We start from the raw sequence: 16,947 nt of genomic DNA, 5'->3' as shown, positions 1-16,947 counted from the left end.
TTGAATATTTTACATGATTTTTAAAATATAGCCAGCAAAAATAATTCTGTGATTTTTATCAGAGACCAATTTATAAGCTTGGCCTTTTCCTTCCAAGTCATTATGAATGAGTTGGCTACAAAGTAGAGTATCTGGTAAAAACATTTTAAATATTAAAATGCCAAAAGTGTTACCTGTACTGGAGAAGCATTTGAATATCCCCCCATAGTAATGGGGACCGAGAACTGCTCCATAAACACAGGCAACGTGCCCAACTTTCCTGGGAAGATAAAGTCGAAGAGCGACCACAGCTCACGGAGGTTATTCTGCATTGGTGAGCCAGACAAGATGATGCGATGAGGGGTGCGGAACTATTTGAAAAGAAGATATCTTTTTTCAAATTTACATATTAACGGATGATTACCAACTCTACTCCAAAACACTCCCACATTATTTTGTTACTTAATGCATTTATGTATCATTTTAGTCTTCCAAAAGTGGATATTATATGCAATTTTAGTTCTTCATATCTATATATAGATTAAGAAAGATAGGGAAGAATTTTTCCTTATCATTCAAGCGAAATACTATGGATTCGAGTTGGATTTGGTTACACTCTAATAACTGATTCCTACAAGAGACATTATATAACATGCACAATTAGAATCACAAAACAGCAACAACAAACACAATTAAGAGCAAGAACAAAGAATTTTCAGCATTAAATTAGGCAAAATGTGTATTTCAATGCAAAGAGGCAAGAAAACATTCAATATGGATGTCACTAGAATCAAAGCATTTACTCTCAAATACTATTATCCACCTGAAAATCCTCTTTGTTATAAGACACCATACCTGTTTGCAAGCAAGGGTGATGGCAGCATTGGGATTTCTAATTTTGTGTCCTTCATCCAAGATCACATAGTGCCAGTCATGCCTGCTCATGTCATCTTGCATCAGTCGAATGTAGGAGTAAGAAGTGATCAAAATTCCATGACAAAGAGCAATATCTCGAATTAATTTCTCCTAAAATGATGATAAAATGGTAAAGGACTTTTATATAAAAGGTTAAATGAGTATGACTCAAAGTGACAACTTTTCAATCACGATGCAATCTGAAGCACTTTATAAACATGCACACGAACATAACACATACAATTACATCTATTTTCAGCACTGAAGTTTATGTTTCATTAATCTGTAAGAACTAAACAATGACTAACATAGCCACTATTAAGGGAGGGAAAGGAGGCTCAAAATTAGAGCAGAAAAAGTTGTAACATGTGAACACTAATTTTATTTTTCCAAAACACTGTCTTGTCAATCCTTAAAACATCAAGGTAGAAAGAAAATAATTACTTTGAAACAAGCTAGAAAATGAGAGGAGAGCCAAGAAGGCAAAAAGACAAATCTAAAAGCTTTATAATGTAGATCATGAATTTCAGGAGGATAGATTAAAAAGCATATAAAAGCAATTTTTTTTTTAAATTCTGAGGAGAAATTAGAGTGTAGAGCAAAACATCCTATGATGTAAGACAGAAACACTGAGAAAAACATATACCTAGGCATGTATCTGCTAGATGTCTGAATTCCAAAACAGAGAATGTGTTGTAGCTTCTAGTCAGAACAAAACAGAAAAAGAAAGAAGTTCCTTCACTCTGCATGGAAGAGACATCTTTTCTGTAACACTCAAAATGTTAGACGAAAGGACAATCTTTCCATAATTCTTTTTTTTTTTTTTAATTTTATTTATTTATTCATTCATTCGTTTGTTTGTTTATTTATTTATTTATTTATGCAAGCACTGGGTACAGTCAGAAGTGCGGGAGGGTGAGAGAATTCACCAGAGCCAGAGCGGGGAGCAGAGCAGGCAGAAGGACCGAAGTACACTGCTGAGGGGAGCAGCGGGCGGCAGGAGAGGTCTGCGCGCCATGTGGGACCCTCCTCTGGTGGCCGGGGAGCAGCCGGGGATTGAACTGGCGCCGCAGAGGCCGCGGGCAGCTTTGCAACCCAGCGCTCAACCGCTGCGCCACCGGGGAGGCCCTCTTTCCATAATTCTAAAGGGAAAGTGGTGATAACTGCACTGATCCAAATTGGCAGTCATGCTTGACAAAAAGAAATAAATCCCACCTTCAGACAGATAAAAGACAGAATATAAACTAGCAAAAGAGGGGCATACTGCATTGAGCCAGTTTAGGGGTACAGTTATTAGGAGAATTTGGTTCCTCAGTAGAAAGTGTGCCTGGGATGCTGATGGCAGAAGAGTAGACAGGAGAGCTTCTGACCCCCAAATGCTCATCACAGATTTAGTTCCCACAGCAACTCTCTGAGAGAGGACAGATGTCCTATTGTAAACCCCCATTTTACGGAGGAGAAAACCAAGGCTTAGAGATAGTAATATACCAGGCCACACAGCTGGTAAGTGGTGGAGTCAGGGTTTGAATATAGAAAGACAGCTAACTCTAAAGCTAGTATTAACTAAATATGGAATACTGCCTCAGATGTGACTATAAAATTAAAGGGAAAATTATATGTAATATACACAACAGTACTTAAGTTGTTAATAGGCAAATATTAAACCATTGTTTCAAATACTAATGAAACTATTAAGAAATGATCAAAAATATAAAAAGAGATATATTTTTAAGCATTACTATAATTCTGATTTAGTTTAATATAACCTAGGGTGAGATGGGGGAAAATAAAAGTCCCATCCCATCAAAGGATAGAATGGGGCAAAGGTGACAGACATTGCTTAATTCTTAGTCACAAGAGAGAAACAGATTGAAATACATTTGTAACAAATTAAAACATTTAATTTAAAACATTTAATGATAATTAGTTGCTATTTCAGCATAAATATTAAAAAGAATAGATGGTAAACCTATGAGAACACTGTATGGGGGAAAGTACCCAAAAAAAAATCAGGAAAATTGAAAATACAATAAACATAAAATAGGCTAGCTGGGTTCAGATGAAACATACCAGGGGTCTCCACAATGACAGCAAGTAACTAGCAGCAAGATTTTTCACTGGCTAAGTATAGTACCTCATGTTTAAAAGAGACCCAAATCTCATGTTTAAAAGTTGAAAAAAATGGAAATTATCAAACATATACCGAGGAGATACAAACAAAAACAGGACAAGATTAGCAAAATAAGTATCAGATTAAAAAAGAACCGAACAATTAAAAGAGGGGTGTTTAATGTTTTAAAGGAGACAGCACAACAGGAAGATCTTGAACCTTAAGGAAAAGCACTGGAATGTCCCTAGAGCTGTGTTGACAAAGTGGCATATCCACAGCCTGCAGGGGACCTGACTAGAACCTCTCAAAGTTTGCCAGATCGGAAGAGAGAAACCATGATTAGAGAAAACAAAACTAAAATTTGGCTACAAAGGATCTGGGTATTGCTGTTGGTTAGTGGGCTCTTTGTAACAGCTACCAGCAGAGCTTTAGATTACACCAAAAAATACTCATTCTTTAAGTTCTATTAAGAAAGACTGACATCAAGTGAAGTAGTCACTGCTACAAAAAGGGAAAATGAGCGTATTAATAAAACAAAAACAATGATTAATGAATCTTAAAAAAAAAAAAAACAAAACCTGGAAGAATTGATAAAGTCAAAAACTAAAAACTCTTTGAATAGACCAAACAAAACTGATGAGTCTGCAAAGTCAGCCCAAAAACAAGCTCAGAGGAGCGGCAAAACCAACACCAGGAGTGCAAGTGCCAACCACATGCAATCTAATGTCACAAAATCTAACATTTGATTGTTTAAAAAAAAAAAAAATCACCAAAATACAATTACAGAAAATGAGACAGTGTTTAAAACAATACTGAAGAACATGGTCTTCCCACCCAAAAGTCTTTCAGACCCAAGGGTTTTAGGAATGAATCCAGAGCCAATCCTATTTAATCTGTTCCAAAATCCAGAAAAAGACAGAAGGCATTCTCGATCTTGGTGCAGTAATTTATAAATAATATTGAGCAATATACTGACCTAGGAGGGCTTATTACAGGAATATAAAAATAGCCAGATATTAACAAACATAACGCAACAATTCATGTGTAATAATGGTACAAATTTTATAAAATTCAACATGGCCAAAAATATTCTTAATAAACAAGGATTAGACTATTTTTTCATTCTCTAAGATATAAAAGGGTAGAACAAGGGCCAAGAATTTGTAAAAGAGAATAAAGAGGGGGAATCTGTCTTTTCACATGTCGTAATATACTCATCACTTCAGAGTTAATAAACTGTTTTGAGAAGAGCAATAATACCTGGTTCCTATTAAAAGTTTGACAGCTCAGAGCCGAGGTACTATTATGACTACTTCCATGCTCCTATTCACAATTCTTAACGGCAGCATAAGATATTGAAGGCCACATCCTGACTTTTTAACCTCATGATGAAAACAGCATATACGGCTCAGGGCTCACAGGCTTACAAATACAACACCAGGTTCTCTTAGGACTTGTTTCCCTCTTCTTCTCCCTGACTACACTGCTCTGCACCATCAGTAGCCCTGCCACAGCTGCTGGAGCCCAGTGCGGAAAGCAGGCCTGCTGTCCATAGACCCTCGGGTCCACTGTGAGCACTGCACCCCATCAGACCCATAACCTTGACTTCAGTAGTTCCTTCACATCTGTATTTTCCACCAACACTCCAGGCCGGCAGCTACGTCTATAGTATTTCCAACTCTACTCCCATTTTCTCCTCCAAGACAGCAGAGACTCCCAGAAGTTAAGAAGGAGGTAGGGGATGAGCCCAGAGTAAACTGAAAAACAGGGAACACTCCAAACCTGATTCTAGTGCAGGAACAGACCTATTTGTATGCACAGAGAAATGAAAACAACTACAACTGTTTCAGTCTTGAAATATAGAAGTTAAATTACCACTTACATTTAAAAAACATTCTCGGGATAACAGCCAAAACCTGCAAACATAGGTCCACTTGCTCGTGGGCCCTAGAACTCCTAACTGCTAAATGCACAGACTTGCCATGGTCATTCCATGAACCTTCAACAAATGCCACTCCCAACTGGATTCTGGACATCACTTTACCTTATTTAAACAAATGAGATGCCAAGCCTCTCAAATATATACCAGTGGAACAAGGTTTAGTTCCTATACGTGTTTAAAGATCAAAATTTTATTTGGAAAATTCTGTAATGTCAACTGTTGAAATAGAGAATTTTTATCATAGTCATAAAAATACAGAAAATGATGAGTAAGAATTAAGAAAACATTTTTTAAAAAAGAATGATTTTTTCCAATATCCCCACTGAAATTAAAAACTCTACTTAACAGCCCTGGGTAAAACCACATGTAAGACTATTTGTTTTCAGCTGATTCAATCTCAAATTCTGTAACTGCCTAGACTGGAGTTTCAATAATGGTGAATTGTTGAATATTATGGACGTCTCTATCCAAACACTTAAGACAAATCATCTCGGGCGGTTTCAAATTAAAAGCTTGTAAAATATGTAACCTCTCCTAGTTTTTGCAATTAATAGGGTACATCTGCAATTAGCCTGACTCACTGAATGCAGTGCTGTTGTCATTAAAAGATGTCTGTGAAAGTGCTGCTGTTATTATGGAGGCTCAAGAGACCAATCCCTCCTAGAGGGCAAACAGTGGACTGGTAGAAAACAACAGCCATAAATCACACTGTCAGGCAGCGGGGAGAGCGGAGTGGAGCACAGGCACATGAAGGCCATTCATGGTAAACACAGCACGGCAGCTTCCCAGGCAGGATTTACTGCACCTGTAATTAATTAAAATTTCCTTCAAGCTAAATCTTTAATAAACAAGGATTTGTGCTGACAATGAAGAAAAAAGGGCTCCAGCAACATAATTTTACAATATACTTCACTGAACAAGCACAGCATCTATCATTTCCTGTATCAGGTGTATACACCGTCTCCAAGTTAATAGGAATTACATCACATTACGTTATAATTCGTGTACTTGGAATGGGTCTGAAATATTTAGGATGCTTGAGGGACATCATGGCCCTTTTCTACTTTGTTATGTTTTTAATGGACTCCCACCTTTTGAAAACAGCCAAGTGTTTTTGCTCTGCTTTAGAAGATGGGTCTTTTAAAAGAAAATGGATGGTAGTTTCACCAGATAACCATGATTTTGTGTGATTTGCTCTTTAATCACATCTTGCATTTTCCCAGAAAATGATTTAACAAAATTTTTTAACATTCTGTTTCATTATTTTCATTTGGGGCCAAATGTATTTAGATATGAAGGAAAATAAGGTGTAGACAAGAATGACCATAAACAATTTTGATTAAGGAGGTGTTAACCGTCTACCTGGGGTATGTTTACAAGTTTCCACTATCCAAAAAAGTAGGTGGTTTCTACTTGGTAAGATTTGGTAGGTTATATTCTAGGCCTGAAAGTGCTCAAAATTTAATGGTAATATTGTTCCCAGACCTAAAAAATAACCTACTAAAGCATACAAATAGGAAGATTCTATTTTTGGATAGCAGAGGAGACCTGTAAATTAAGTCAATCAGAAATGTCAGAGTATCTTTTCTGAACTATTGAGATGAAGACATCTATAATATTATTTATTTCTAATAGTAAGAATTACTTGAGTAAATGTTATATGCTGGGGACCATAGTAAGCTCCTCGCGCACACATACTAACCCAACATATCCTCACCAATTTATCCCAAACTTCCCATTTCACAGGAGACAGAGCTAGGCTCAGAGAAGTGAGTTACAAAACAGCAGAGCCAAGATTCAAGTGATGATCTGGTAATTACAAAATCTATACTCTTAAACTGTAGGCCATTGTTGTTTTTCCTACTTTATGCCTCTAAATGCCACAAATTAATCAAAATGAGATAAAACTCTTTCAGTGATCTCAAACATTCCACAGGCTTACTATATCCTACATAGCAGAAAAAGGCAGGCAAGATATAAAATGACAACTATTTCAGAATAAAAACAAGAAATTTCTCATTATACATCTTGTAACAAATTGAAAAAAGGGTCCTTAATAATTAAATAAACTTTACAACACAGTTCTAAAAATGCCACAACCCACTGTGAGTTACGGCATAAGTATCACAAAACTGCCTTCCTTTATAGTCTATTCATATACTTTTTTTTCTTAAGGGAACAATTTTTCAAGGTCAGTTAAAAACACTCTATTTTTTAGAGCCTTAATAGCATCAAATACTGGAGTGTCGTTTATAGTTATCCAACAAATAAACATTAATCAAGCCACAAAACAAGTTTCTAAGCTAGAAAAAGCAAGAGCAAGATTTGAAAGATGCAGAAGGACATCTCTGTGATCTCTTGCATAACAGTTTACATCTTTAGAGATATGAGTAGTTTGTAATGGAAAAGGAACAGTAAAAAGAGGTAAGAATCAGAGTAAAAACACAAGTCTACTGCTTTTCCTCAAAAGTGAAGAAACTTCAAGTTGAAGTCCTTGGTAAACTGTAAAGCACTGTAGAAATAATGACCAATCATATGTATACATGTCTATGTATGCCAAAACCACCTCAGAAGGTGGAATCATTGTAAATAAAAGCGAAATACCTACCTTTTAAGGCTCTATCTGCCAAACAAGTTAAAGAAGCAAGTCTCACCAACAGAAACACTGACTGTGTCAATTCTGTTTACGTTAATGAGTGAATGTATTTCATTTATGCAAAGCTAGTCCCGCAGATTATAACAGAGGGGGCAGAGGTAAACCATGATCCAGGTGAAGGTTTAGTAGGTTACATTTTAGGCCTGGAAATGCTCAAAATTTAATGGTAATATTGTCCCCAGACCTAAAAAATAATCTACTAACTCATACAAATAGGAAGATTCTATTTTTGGATAGCAGAGGAGACCTGTAAATTAATACAGACACCTTACTAGCCCAAAAGAAAATAAAAAGATAAAGAACAACATATGTTAGTGAATCCTGCAACTGGATTTTACATATAAAACATTAAGAGATGTTAACAGAAAATGGAAGTGAAAAAAGAAAACCCATGTGTTACAAGGGTAATGACAGTATAGATAAAATAATTTAGTTTGACTAGAAAAACTGCTATTTTCTTGCTGATAAAATCACTGTTCTTATCAAACATTTACTACACTGTTTTAACTCAGTTTATTTCCCACTTAATTACTTAAATACAGGGCAAAGTTGGTTTTAATAAGAACTAGTATAAAAGCAACATTCCATCTAACCAAACGTGAGCTATCAAATTGCAAATACCTCTGATTCACTTCTGTCAAAAGATCTGCTCACTCATGATCATGAACAAAACAGGAATTTGGAGGAAGAATAACACAGACACTGGAGTTTAGTGGCTTGTGCGTGAAGCTCAGGGACGCCAACATTCAGCAGCTTTCGGCTGGCACTGCTTTCACAAGTGTACATGAGCCCTCACTCAACAGCTACTTCTTGTCAATAACCTGCAAACCCACAGTGAAAATGTGTCCTTATTATTCAGTCAGCAAATACTCATGGCACTTGGGACACAAATTGAGTAAGACAAAGTCCCTACTCGAGCTTACAGTCTAGAATGTGAAACAGAGATGAGAATAAAAAAGTACAACACGATCTACAGATGCTATCCATAGGAATATAGATAAATCTCCTTTTGGTAACATGGCTAAAACTGTAAGTGGGGAAATAAACTTTCAAAATACAGTGATTATAGTTATATGATGATCAAAAATTCATAGAACGAAAAGGAACTTGAGTAAAAAGCACCAATACAAATTGTAAAATTCTCAAAATGACAGGTTCTTTTGTTCATTACAAATATGTTTTAAGGGCCTCCCTGGTGGCACAAGGGGTTAAGCACCACACTATGAAGCAATCCAAAGCCTCTGTAGCACGAGTTCGATCCGCGGCTGGTCAGAGAGCAACCCACATGGCGCAGCAGACCTCTCCTGTCTCACCTGCTGCTCCCCTCAACAGTGTATTTCAGTCAATCTGCCTGTTCTGCTCCCAACTCTGTCTCTGGTGAATCCTCTTACCCACCACACCTCTGACCTGTACCCCAGTTCTTGTACGCATAAATAAATAAATCTTTCAAAAAAAAAAAAGTTTTAAAAGCATTATTAACAGATGCATTTAAAATTAAGAGTTATTATACTATAATTTGTCCCCACTTTTCTAAAATTGTTTAAAGTCATTAATTTCTCAGACTCAGCCAGTTAAGTGTTGTATAAGCCCCTGATTTGCAGATCCACTCATGCTCCCAGGTTTGCGGAGTCTGGCTGCGTCCAGCTGCGTACTACTGGCCAACAAACATGTCCTGACACCACGAGCGGCTGTCAGGATGACAAAACCTATATTCATAATTGTTTTGAAAATACAGGGCTTAAATTAAATGAGTAACAACTGGTTTAAATGCATGAAAAGAAACACAAGAACATACACTTCAGAAACATGTGGCTCCAAGAAAAAATGAAATGAAAAATGGAAGACTTTAAAACAAAACAAGCAAAAAGGTACTGAAGTATTGTAATGTTACCTTTTTATGGGTGTAGGAGCCGGTTTCATGTAGAATTGCCACTCTGAACGGAGGCCACCATGTGTGAAACTCCTTCACCCACTGATGCATCACTGTCGTTGGACACACAATTACAGTTGGACCCAAGCCCTCGAACCTGTACCCAAAACATGCAAAAAGAAAACACAACCATGAATGACAGCATGTGGATGTTTAACTACTAAAACCAAACCAAACCAGAAAACTAGAGTGAAAACTTAAGTTCAAAAAGGAAAATTCTAGCTCTAGAAACTATTGCTATTTTCTTTAAAGACAAAGCTTTTGTGGTAAAACCCAGTAAGTGAACTCTCTACCTTTTCATTCATCCATTAGTGTCTGCAGGTATTAAGAGAAAGCACCAAGTAATACATTAAAAGATGACATCTATAATAAAGCAAATCAAACTAATGACATAATATACTTTTCTCTCCTCTTCTACTCCAGACTGTTGAAAGTAGGACAGTGTCCCTTTTCTCCTTCGCTTTTTAAACTTTTATTTACTTTATATTTTTATGGTTATCTTTGGAAAAGGAATTTCCCCCTCACTACTATCCTAAATATCCCCTTGTTCTTTTCCTTGCCCCCTCTCCTTAATCTCAGAGTATTCATGGTATTTAATTGGTGTAAATGTTCAGTATTTGTTTTCATCATTCTGCTGATTTACTGCACATAATTCTCCTCAAACTCCCACCAGTTTATTTTTCCTTATGGATGAATAGTATTCCACAGTGTGCATACAGACCACATCAGTACACAGTGCTGTGACCTGAACTGAACTGAGAGTATCTTTGTTTGACGCTTTATAGTCTACCAAGAGTTTGCACCCACAGAATGTTAGTCTAGGAAGCAAGCAGGATGGAAAGGAATGCTGGCATGCCTATGGAGACATGGTTACCATGCGATGGAGCAATGCCTAAAAATCAACTTCTGACTGCTGCAGCCTGCTCTTTCAGTGCATCATGTTGATCACTTCTCTGAGTGGTAAAAAGCAAGTGGAGAAGCTCACAGTAATGGTTTTCATTGGAATGTCCATGTCATCAGAGTGTAAGTAAGCTGCGCTGTTGTTGTGGAATGCACCTGAGTAGTACATAGCAAGAGCCTTAACAATAGACACATGTAGACCCTGCAATCCAATGCATTCAGCACTGGATATACGTTGCAGTATTAAATAAGCTAGGTGTTACCTAGCCGTCAATAAGCTCCTAATGGTTAGGAGCACTGCCTGGGTCTGAATCCCAGCCCTGCATATACTCACTGTGTGATGTTAGGTACATCATTTACCCCTCTGAACCTGTTTCTCATCTTAAAATGGAAATAATAAAACTGGTCATACAGGGCTATTAAAGATTAAATTAGCTAATATCTGGAAAGTGCTTAGGCCAATATAGTATGTTAAATGAAGATAGAATATCATATAACTATTAACATCATGGTTGACGAATATCTAAAATGCTGGAAAAATGCTCCAGTCTTAAAAAGGTAGGCAGCAGACTGGGGGCAGCCACTGTCTCAACTTCCATTTCTCTTTTTTCTCCTTCCTAATAGAACCACACATATGAGCAGGTATTTCCTCTCCCTTCCCACAGACACAGGACTCTGACCACTGCCTGCTAGAGTAAAGTGGGGAGAAGCAGACATCCTGGCTCATCTACTGCCTGTCAGCACACGGCATCCCCCTAGTGACGACCACTGGTCCACTGAGGGGCCTGGTAAGACTGGCTCACCTGGTGTATGGAAGCATAGTCTATGTTGGGGAGGTCTTTCTCTGCTGGTCCCTCCTACTGTATGTGAACAAGGAAGTAACCCAATGGCTGCAGGGATTTGGGCTACAGTGTCAGGAGATCTAATGACCATAAGGGGAACTGGTCTTAGGAGAAAATTAAAGTACCTGGGTCCCTGGTGATATCACTGAGCTTCTGATCATGTTGTTTCTACAGCCCACCCTCTCTGTAGGTTTCCAGGTGTCTCACCTATTTTGTGTACATTTGACACAATCTGAAGACAGATTTTATTTACCTGTAGTCAATATATCCTGATATATCGTACCCCAAGGTTCCGACTGAATCAGCACCATTCTGCCCTCCTCTCCTGTGATAGTGGAACAAGTGTTTCTTTTCTTGCCTGAGACCAATTTCTTTACCTATGCTGTAAGCCAGCCCCCTTCACTGTAGCTAGCTGCTTTATCTTCAGTCTTACTAGGAGCTAAAGGCTAGTCAGTGCCTAAAGGAAAATTAAGCAAAAGGCTAACTGTGGAAATCTCTTCAACAGTGCACTCACTCTTAGCTCATGCTACAAGAGGCCAAGACTGACTGAGGGCCGCGGAGGCCCACCTGGCCTGCCTCTCACTCATTCTGGAGCAGAGCTACCAGTACCTTTTCAGTGGCTGTTTCCCCCTCCCCTAATCTTTCCTATCCAACAAGGATGTTGACTGAAGCTAGATGCACACATCCCCAGCACACATTATCCCATGTTATCTCATTAACTATCAAATTTCAATTACTCTACGTTGATGATGCCAAATCTAGGTCTTCAGTTCAGATCTCTTTCCTGAGCACAAAAGTACCAAACTGGTGTCTAACTACTGCTGAAATTCCCACTTAGATGTCCCCAAGGCACAACATGTCATCTCCCTATACTTGCCCTCCTTCCATGTTTCCTAATCCAACAGAAAAAAACTGTTACCTATTCTCCACCTGCCCAAACTGCAAATCCAGGCCTCACCCTCGGCCTGCCCAGGCTGTTCTCCATTGTATTCAGTCTATAGTGACTTCACATATCTACAGTCTATTGATAGAACCCTCTCAAAGTCACCCTGTCTCTCCACCTGCACTGCTGATACTCTAGTTCTAGTCACTACCATCTCTTACTTGGGTTATTGTACTTTCTAGCTTGATCATCTCAAAAAATCAAAATCTGAATATCTCATCTTTTTGCGTTAAGGCCTTTTAATGTTTGCCGAGTGTTCTAACACCTTAACCTGGTCTATGAGATGCAAGGATCTGATAATCTGCTCACCTCTTCAGCCTCACCTCTCACCCCCACCCCCGCCATGTTTGCCCCATGGTTTAGCACTCCACCTGCCTGCACCGTCTTCAGTTCCTCTAAGTACATATTCCTGTGACCTCTCTACCTTCACCTGTCTCATCCTACCCTCTTATCCTAACTACTGGCTATGTGTGGATCAGTCCTCAGCTCCTCTATTGAGCTTTCCCTGTCTCTTCCTCTTCAGATGGGGATCAAGTACCTCTCCTTGGTGCATCCACACTAGTTAGGATCCCACACTAATCCTGCAATAATACACATGTCACCCTTATTGTAACTGTATGATAGTTCCTTCCTAAGCTCCTTGAGTGCACAGAAACAGCTTTTTCTTCAAATGATTTCAATACCTAGGCCACAGGAGATAATGAACACTGGCTCTATTTTTGTTTGTTTTTGTTGTTTTTAAAGATTTATTTATCTATGCATACAAGAACTGGGGTACAGGCCAGAGGTGTGGAGGGGAGGGAAGAAGATTCACCAGAGACAGAGTGAGGAACAGAACAGGCAGCCTGACTGAAATATGCTGCTGAGGGGAGCAGCGGGCAAGATAGGAGAGGTCTGCTGCGCTATGTGGGTTGCTCCCTGGCCAGCGGGGATCAAACTCATGCTGTGATATCTTCATAGGTTGCATCTTAACCCCTTGCGCCACCAGGGAAGCCCAACACTGGCTCTATTAAAAGAAGACTTTTTTAAAGGTTGGAAGAAAATTATATTGAAATGTTAAAAGAGGTTATTTCTGAGTTGGGGGTCATGGGTGGCTTTTTATTTTTCTTGCTACAGCTCAATAAATGTTTCCCAAACTTAAAAAAAGTTTTTATAAATTACAATAAATCACAGGTCTTGAATTATTTAAAATAATCTTCTGCACAACTAAAAACTAGTTTGCAATTCTACCAGAAAAACATAAGTTGATGAAGCTTACTCTTACACTCCAATGCCATAAACTTCCACTCCTAAATCCTCTCATCCTCCAGCAGTAGCCAACATCTCTGTCCCTCTGCTACATAGAAAGTATGTAGAAAGTGTCTCTCTGACTATAAGAAGCGAAGGCTGCCACAGCCTCTGACACGTCTGCAGAATTCCTCACTAAGAGCTGGTCCCTTGCAAGCACTACCCCAAACTCCCTAGGGAGAGTGACTCTGCCCTGGCCCCTTCCATGACAATATTCCTCTCTAAAAGGATTAAATGCACCAGCTTCTTTATGTCCTCCAGGGGGAATAAACGTTATCAATATGCACTTAGCAGGGATTAGAAAATAACCAATCAAAAGCTCTCTAAAACATCTAAAACCAAACTCACTTTCAAATAAACAAAAATTATACATATGCTCTTTTTGGGTTATAATATAACATGCTTTCTGCAAACTGCTACATTGATAACTCATATTTTGTGACCTAAGACCATTAGTTTTTCTGGTTGAATACCTGCCTCACATTATTACGTCCCTAATTTCTGCCACTCTCCACCTATTAGAAGACTATGGAAGTTTCCATGTTAATGAAATCTAGGAACAGATCTGGACTGTTCCTAAACAACAGCAGGGGCAGTCACACCCAGTGAAGATCACAGCAACCAAATCACCCTTTTACAAGCCTCAATCCTGGTGAGATGAGCATACAAATGGGTAAATGTACTACTGATTAGCATTAATCACCAGGCTGGCTACAGTTCCTTTCATCTTTGATTATCATTGATTACTTAATGAATTTAGGACAAATCAATAATTCCAAGGTCAAATATATCAACCTGCAGCATGAAAATCTAGTCACAGCCTAGAATTTACTAGGATGTACAAAATATCTACCTTTGAAAGATTATAAGCTTTTCCAAGCCATTTACTTGTAACTAGGAATTTACTAAAAGATATCCAGGGTATTAAATAATTTAAGGCAAATAATTTATTTCCTCTCAATCACAAAATTGAGGGGTCTTATCACTATTTGGTTGGGAAAGAGAAAGTAGGGTATATATTGTGAACTGGTGTAGATTTTTGTTAATCTCAGATAATAGACTTCTTCCTCTCTGTAAAACAAATGTACATACAAAACACATCTAAAAAAATAAAAACATGGTCCTCCCCGGTGGCGCAGCGGTTGAGCGCTGGGTTGCGAAGCTGCCCGTGGCCTCTGCGGCGCCGGTTTGATCCCCGGCTGCTCCCCGGCCACCAGAGGAGGGTCCCACATGGTGCGCAGACCTCTCCTGCCGCCCGCTGCTCCCCTCAGCAGTGTACTTTGGTCCTTCTGCCTGCTCTGCTCCCCGCTCTGGCTCTGGTGAATTCTCTCACCCTCCCGCGCTTCTGACTGTACCCAGTGCATGTATAAAAAAAAAAAAAACAAACAAACAAACAAATAAATAAATAAAACATGCCTTAATAAAAAAAAAAATTTAAAAAAAAAAAATAAAATAAAAACAAAAAAAAATTCTATTATGAAGTTTCTTCATGGCATACCAGACACTTGCACCATTTCAAAGTTCATAGACCTTGAAACTGCAACACTAAGACCATCTTGAATTAAGGCTGAAAAAAATTTAGTTTGCAAAAGTTCAGAGGAAATGAACAATAGCCAATGAAGCAATGCCAGCTCAAACAACTTCATTTTCCTTCATGAGCTCTTTTTCTTTAGGACATAAACATAAAGGAGAACCCCAACTTCATTTAATTTTAGAGGAGGACATGTTATAAAATTGTTACCAAAATGTTACACAATTTGCTGTGGCACAAGGAACTGGAGGGGCCAAGTTCCTTAGGATAGCCCTTATTCAAAGTCCAGTTGTTTTGTTGACAAATAACCGCATTCTGGAAAGCCATTTCTACAAATACTATTTTAATAAAGACAATCTGGGCTATAGTCCAACATGCCACACTATTTCATTATGGAAAAAAGGATATGAGCATTGATAGCTAATTGATTACAGCTGCTGCTCATTATTAGCCCTGCCTTCACTCTGAGCAGGATTGTCACCACTCGAGAGAGCATGTTTTAATTTTTAGATCAAAACTACACTGCAGGGAGGATTTTCGGTTTCCTAGGCTCAGAGTATTAGACTCCACACAAGTTTCATGATAATAGGAAGGGAAGTGGAAGAAAAGAGATGGGAAATAAGAAAATCCCAGAAATCATTTAAGGAAAGAAAGACAGTACTAGAAACCATCTGGGGCAACTTGGAGTATTCTAGTTATCTTTAAAAAAAATAATAATAACCAACCCAAGTAGAACTGTAGAGACGACCAAGCCAACCAAAAAAGCCTAGTTAGAACACAGCATTTTTTAAAATTTTAAACTAATGGCAATCATATATAAGAAAACACTAAATGCCCATTTTTAACTTTGACTTTTCCCTTTGTTTCTAGCAAAACATAATGAAACCCTAATATTTGAAGAAAATCTTTTGTGTTGATATAACGTCCTTGGAATAACAACAAACCATCTAGTATTAAAAAAAACATACAAATGTTTTTCCCCTTTTAAGTCTATATAGATATTTCTAAAATACTCTAAAACTTCAAATTCTTCTCCCGAGAAGTGCTGATCTGCTAAAATGAAGAGTAAGAAATAAAAACAAAGCCAAACTCTGAAGATTTAAATGTTCTTTACTCAATAGTTTATTACAGGTATTTGGCTCTCTACTAAATGTTTCCCTGCCAATGAGCCAGTTAAGGATAGTAACTTTCTACAGTTGCTGACTTCAGGCCCACTGAGAATATTTTAAAGGTGTCTTCAAATTGTATCTACTGAGTACCTGATTTTTCTATGAGATAACCACCTGGTACACACCTTGCTGTTAGTCGTCAGATCAACTTATTGGCCAAAGAAGTCTTGGATTATATAGGTTCAAAATTAAATATCCCACAAAAGGATTGTGGGTGCCTTGGTGGTGGATGTGGTGTGGTGACATGCATCTGAGGAGGTGTGATCCTATGCTTCTGAATCACAGTGTTGTAAATCACTTTTACCTCAATAAAAATAAATAAATAAATAACCCACCTAATTCACCTACCATTATTTTTTTTATGGATACTGATTTACATAAAGCCAATTCACAGCTTAAATATGGAAATGCTCACTGTACTTTAATTCAAGATATTCCAGTCCTATCATACTGAACTAACAAAGTTTAAATGCTATTTCTTCCTGAACAGTTTTAATAGTTTAAATTCCTAACAAGAATAAAGATTAGAATCTAAACACAGTTTTCTTTCATTTTAGACATCCTTTTGGCTTTGACCTTAGAATTTACATAAAATTCTTAAAGATTGGGAGAGGGGATAGAAAGGATAGTAAGCAGACAAGAAACTTCATTTAAAAAAAAAAAAGTGCTATCGTCCACATTGATTATAAAAGAAGTTCAGGAGAATGGCTTCACCAGAGCTCCAACTTTCTCCATGAATAGAC

General features: G+C 38.0%; 1 protein-coding gene across 4 annotated transcripts in view; it reads right to left on the bottom strand.

Annotated features, from left to right (window-relative positions):
* Window positions 1–16,947, bottom strand: part of LOC119234312 (DNA excision repair protein ERCC-6-like) — a 91,605-nt gene that overhangs the window by 25,674 nt on the left and 48,984 nt on the right. For 3 of the 4 annotated variants that reach the window (XR_008550066.1, XM_037497166.2, XM_037497167.2), the window contains 3 exons: window positions 9,494–9,629; window positions 835–1,005; window positions 174–350 (listed from right to left, as the gene is read on the bottom strand). Coding sequence is in view for 3 of the 4 variants with exons in the window: in XM_037497166.2 (XP_037353063.1) it covers window positions 174–350; window positions 835–1,005; window positions 9,494–9,629 (484 nt within the window). In the remaining variant the exon portion in view is untranslated. Of the gene's footprint in view, window positions 1–173; window positions 351–834; window positions 1,006–8,223; window positions 8,424–9,493; window positions 9,630–16,947 lie in introns of those variants that run through there. The other variant, XM_037497168.2, reaches the window with a different exon arrangement.

This window comes from Talpa occidentalis, unplaced genomic scaffold (assembly GCF_014898055.3).
Source record: "Talpa occidentalis isolate TD23 unplaced genomic scaffold, MPIMG_talOcc4v2.1 talOcc4.8, whole genome shotgun sequence".
NCBI lineage: Eukaryota > Metazoa > Chordata > Mammalia > Eulipotyphla > Talpidae > Talpa > Talpa occidentalis.
The sequence above is the reverse complement of the archived record's forward strand: the minus strand, read 5'-3'. Positions and strand labels throughout refer to the sequence as shown.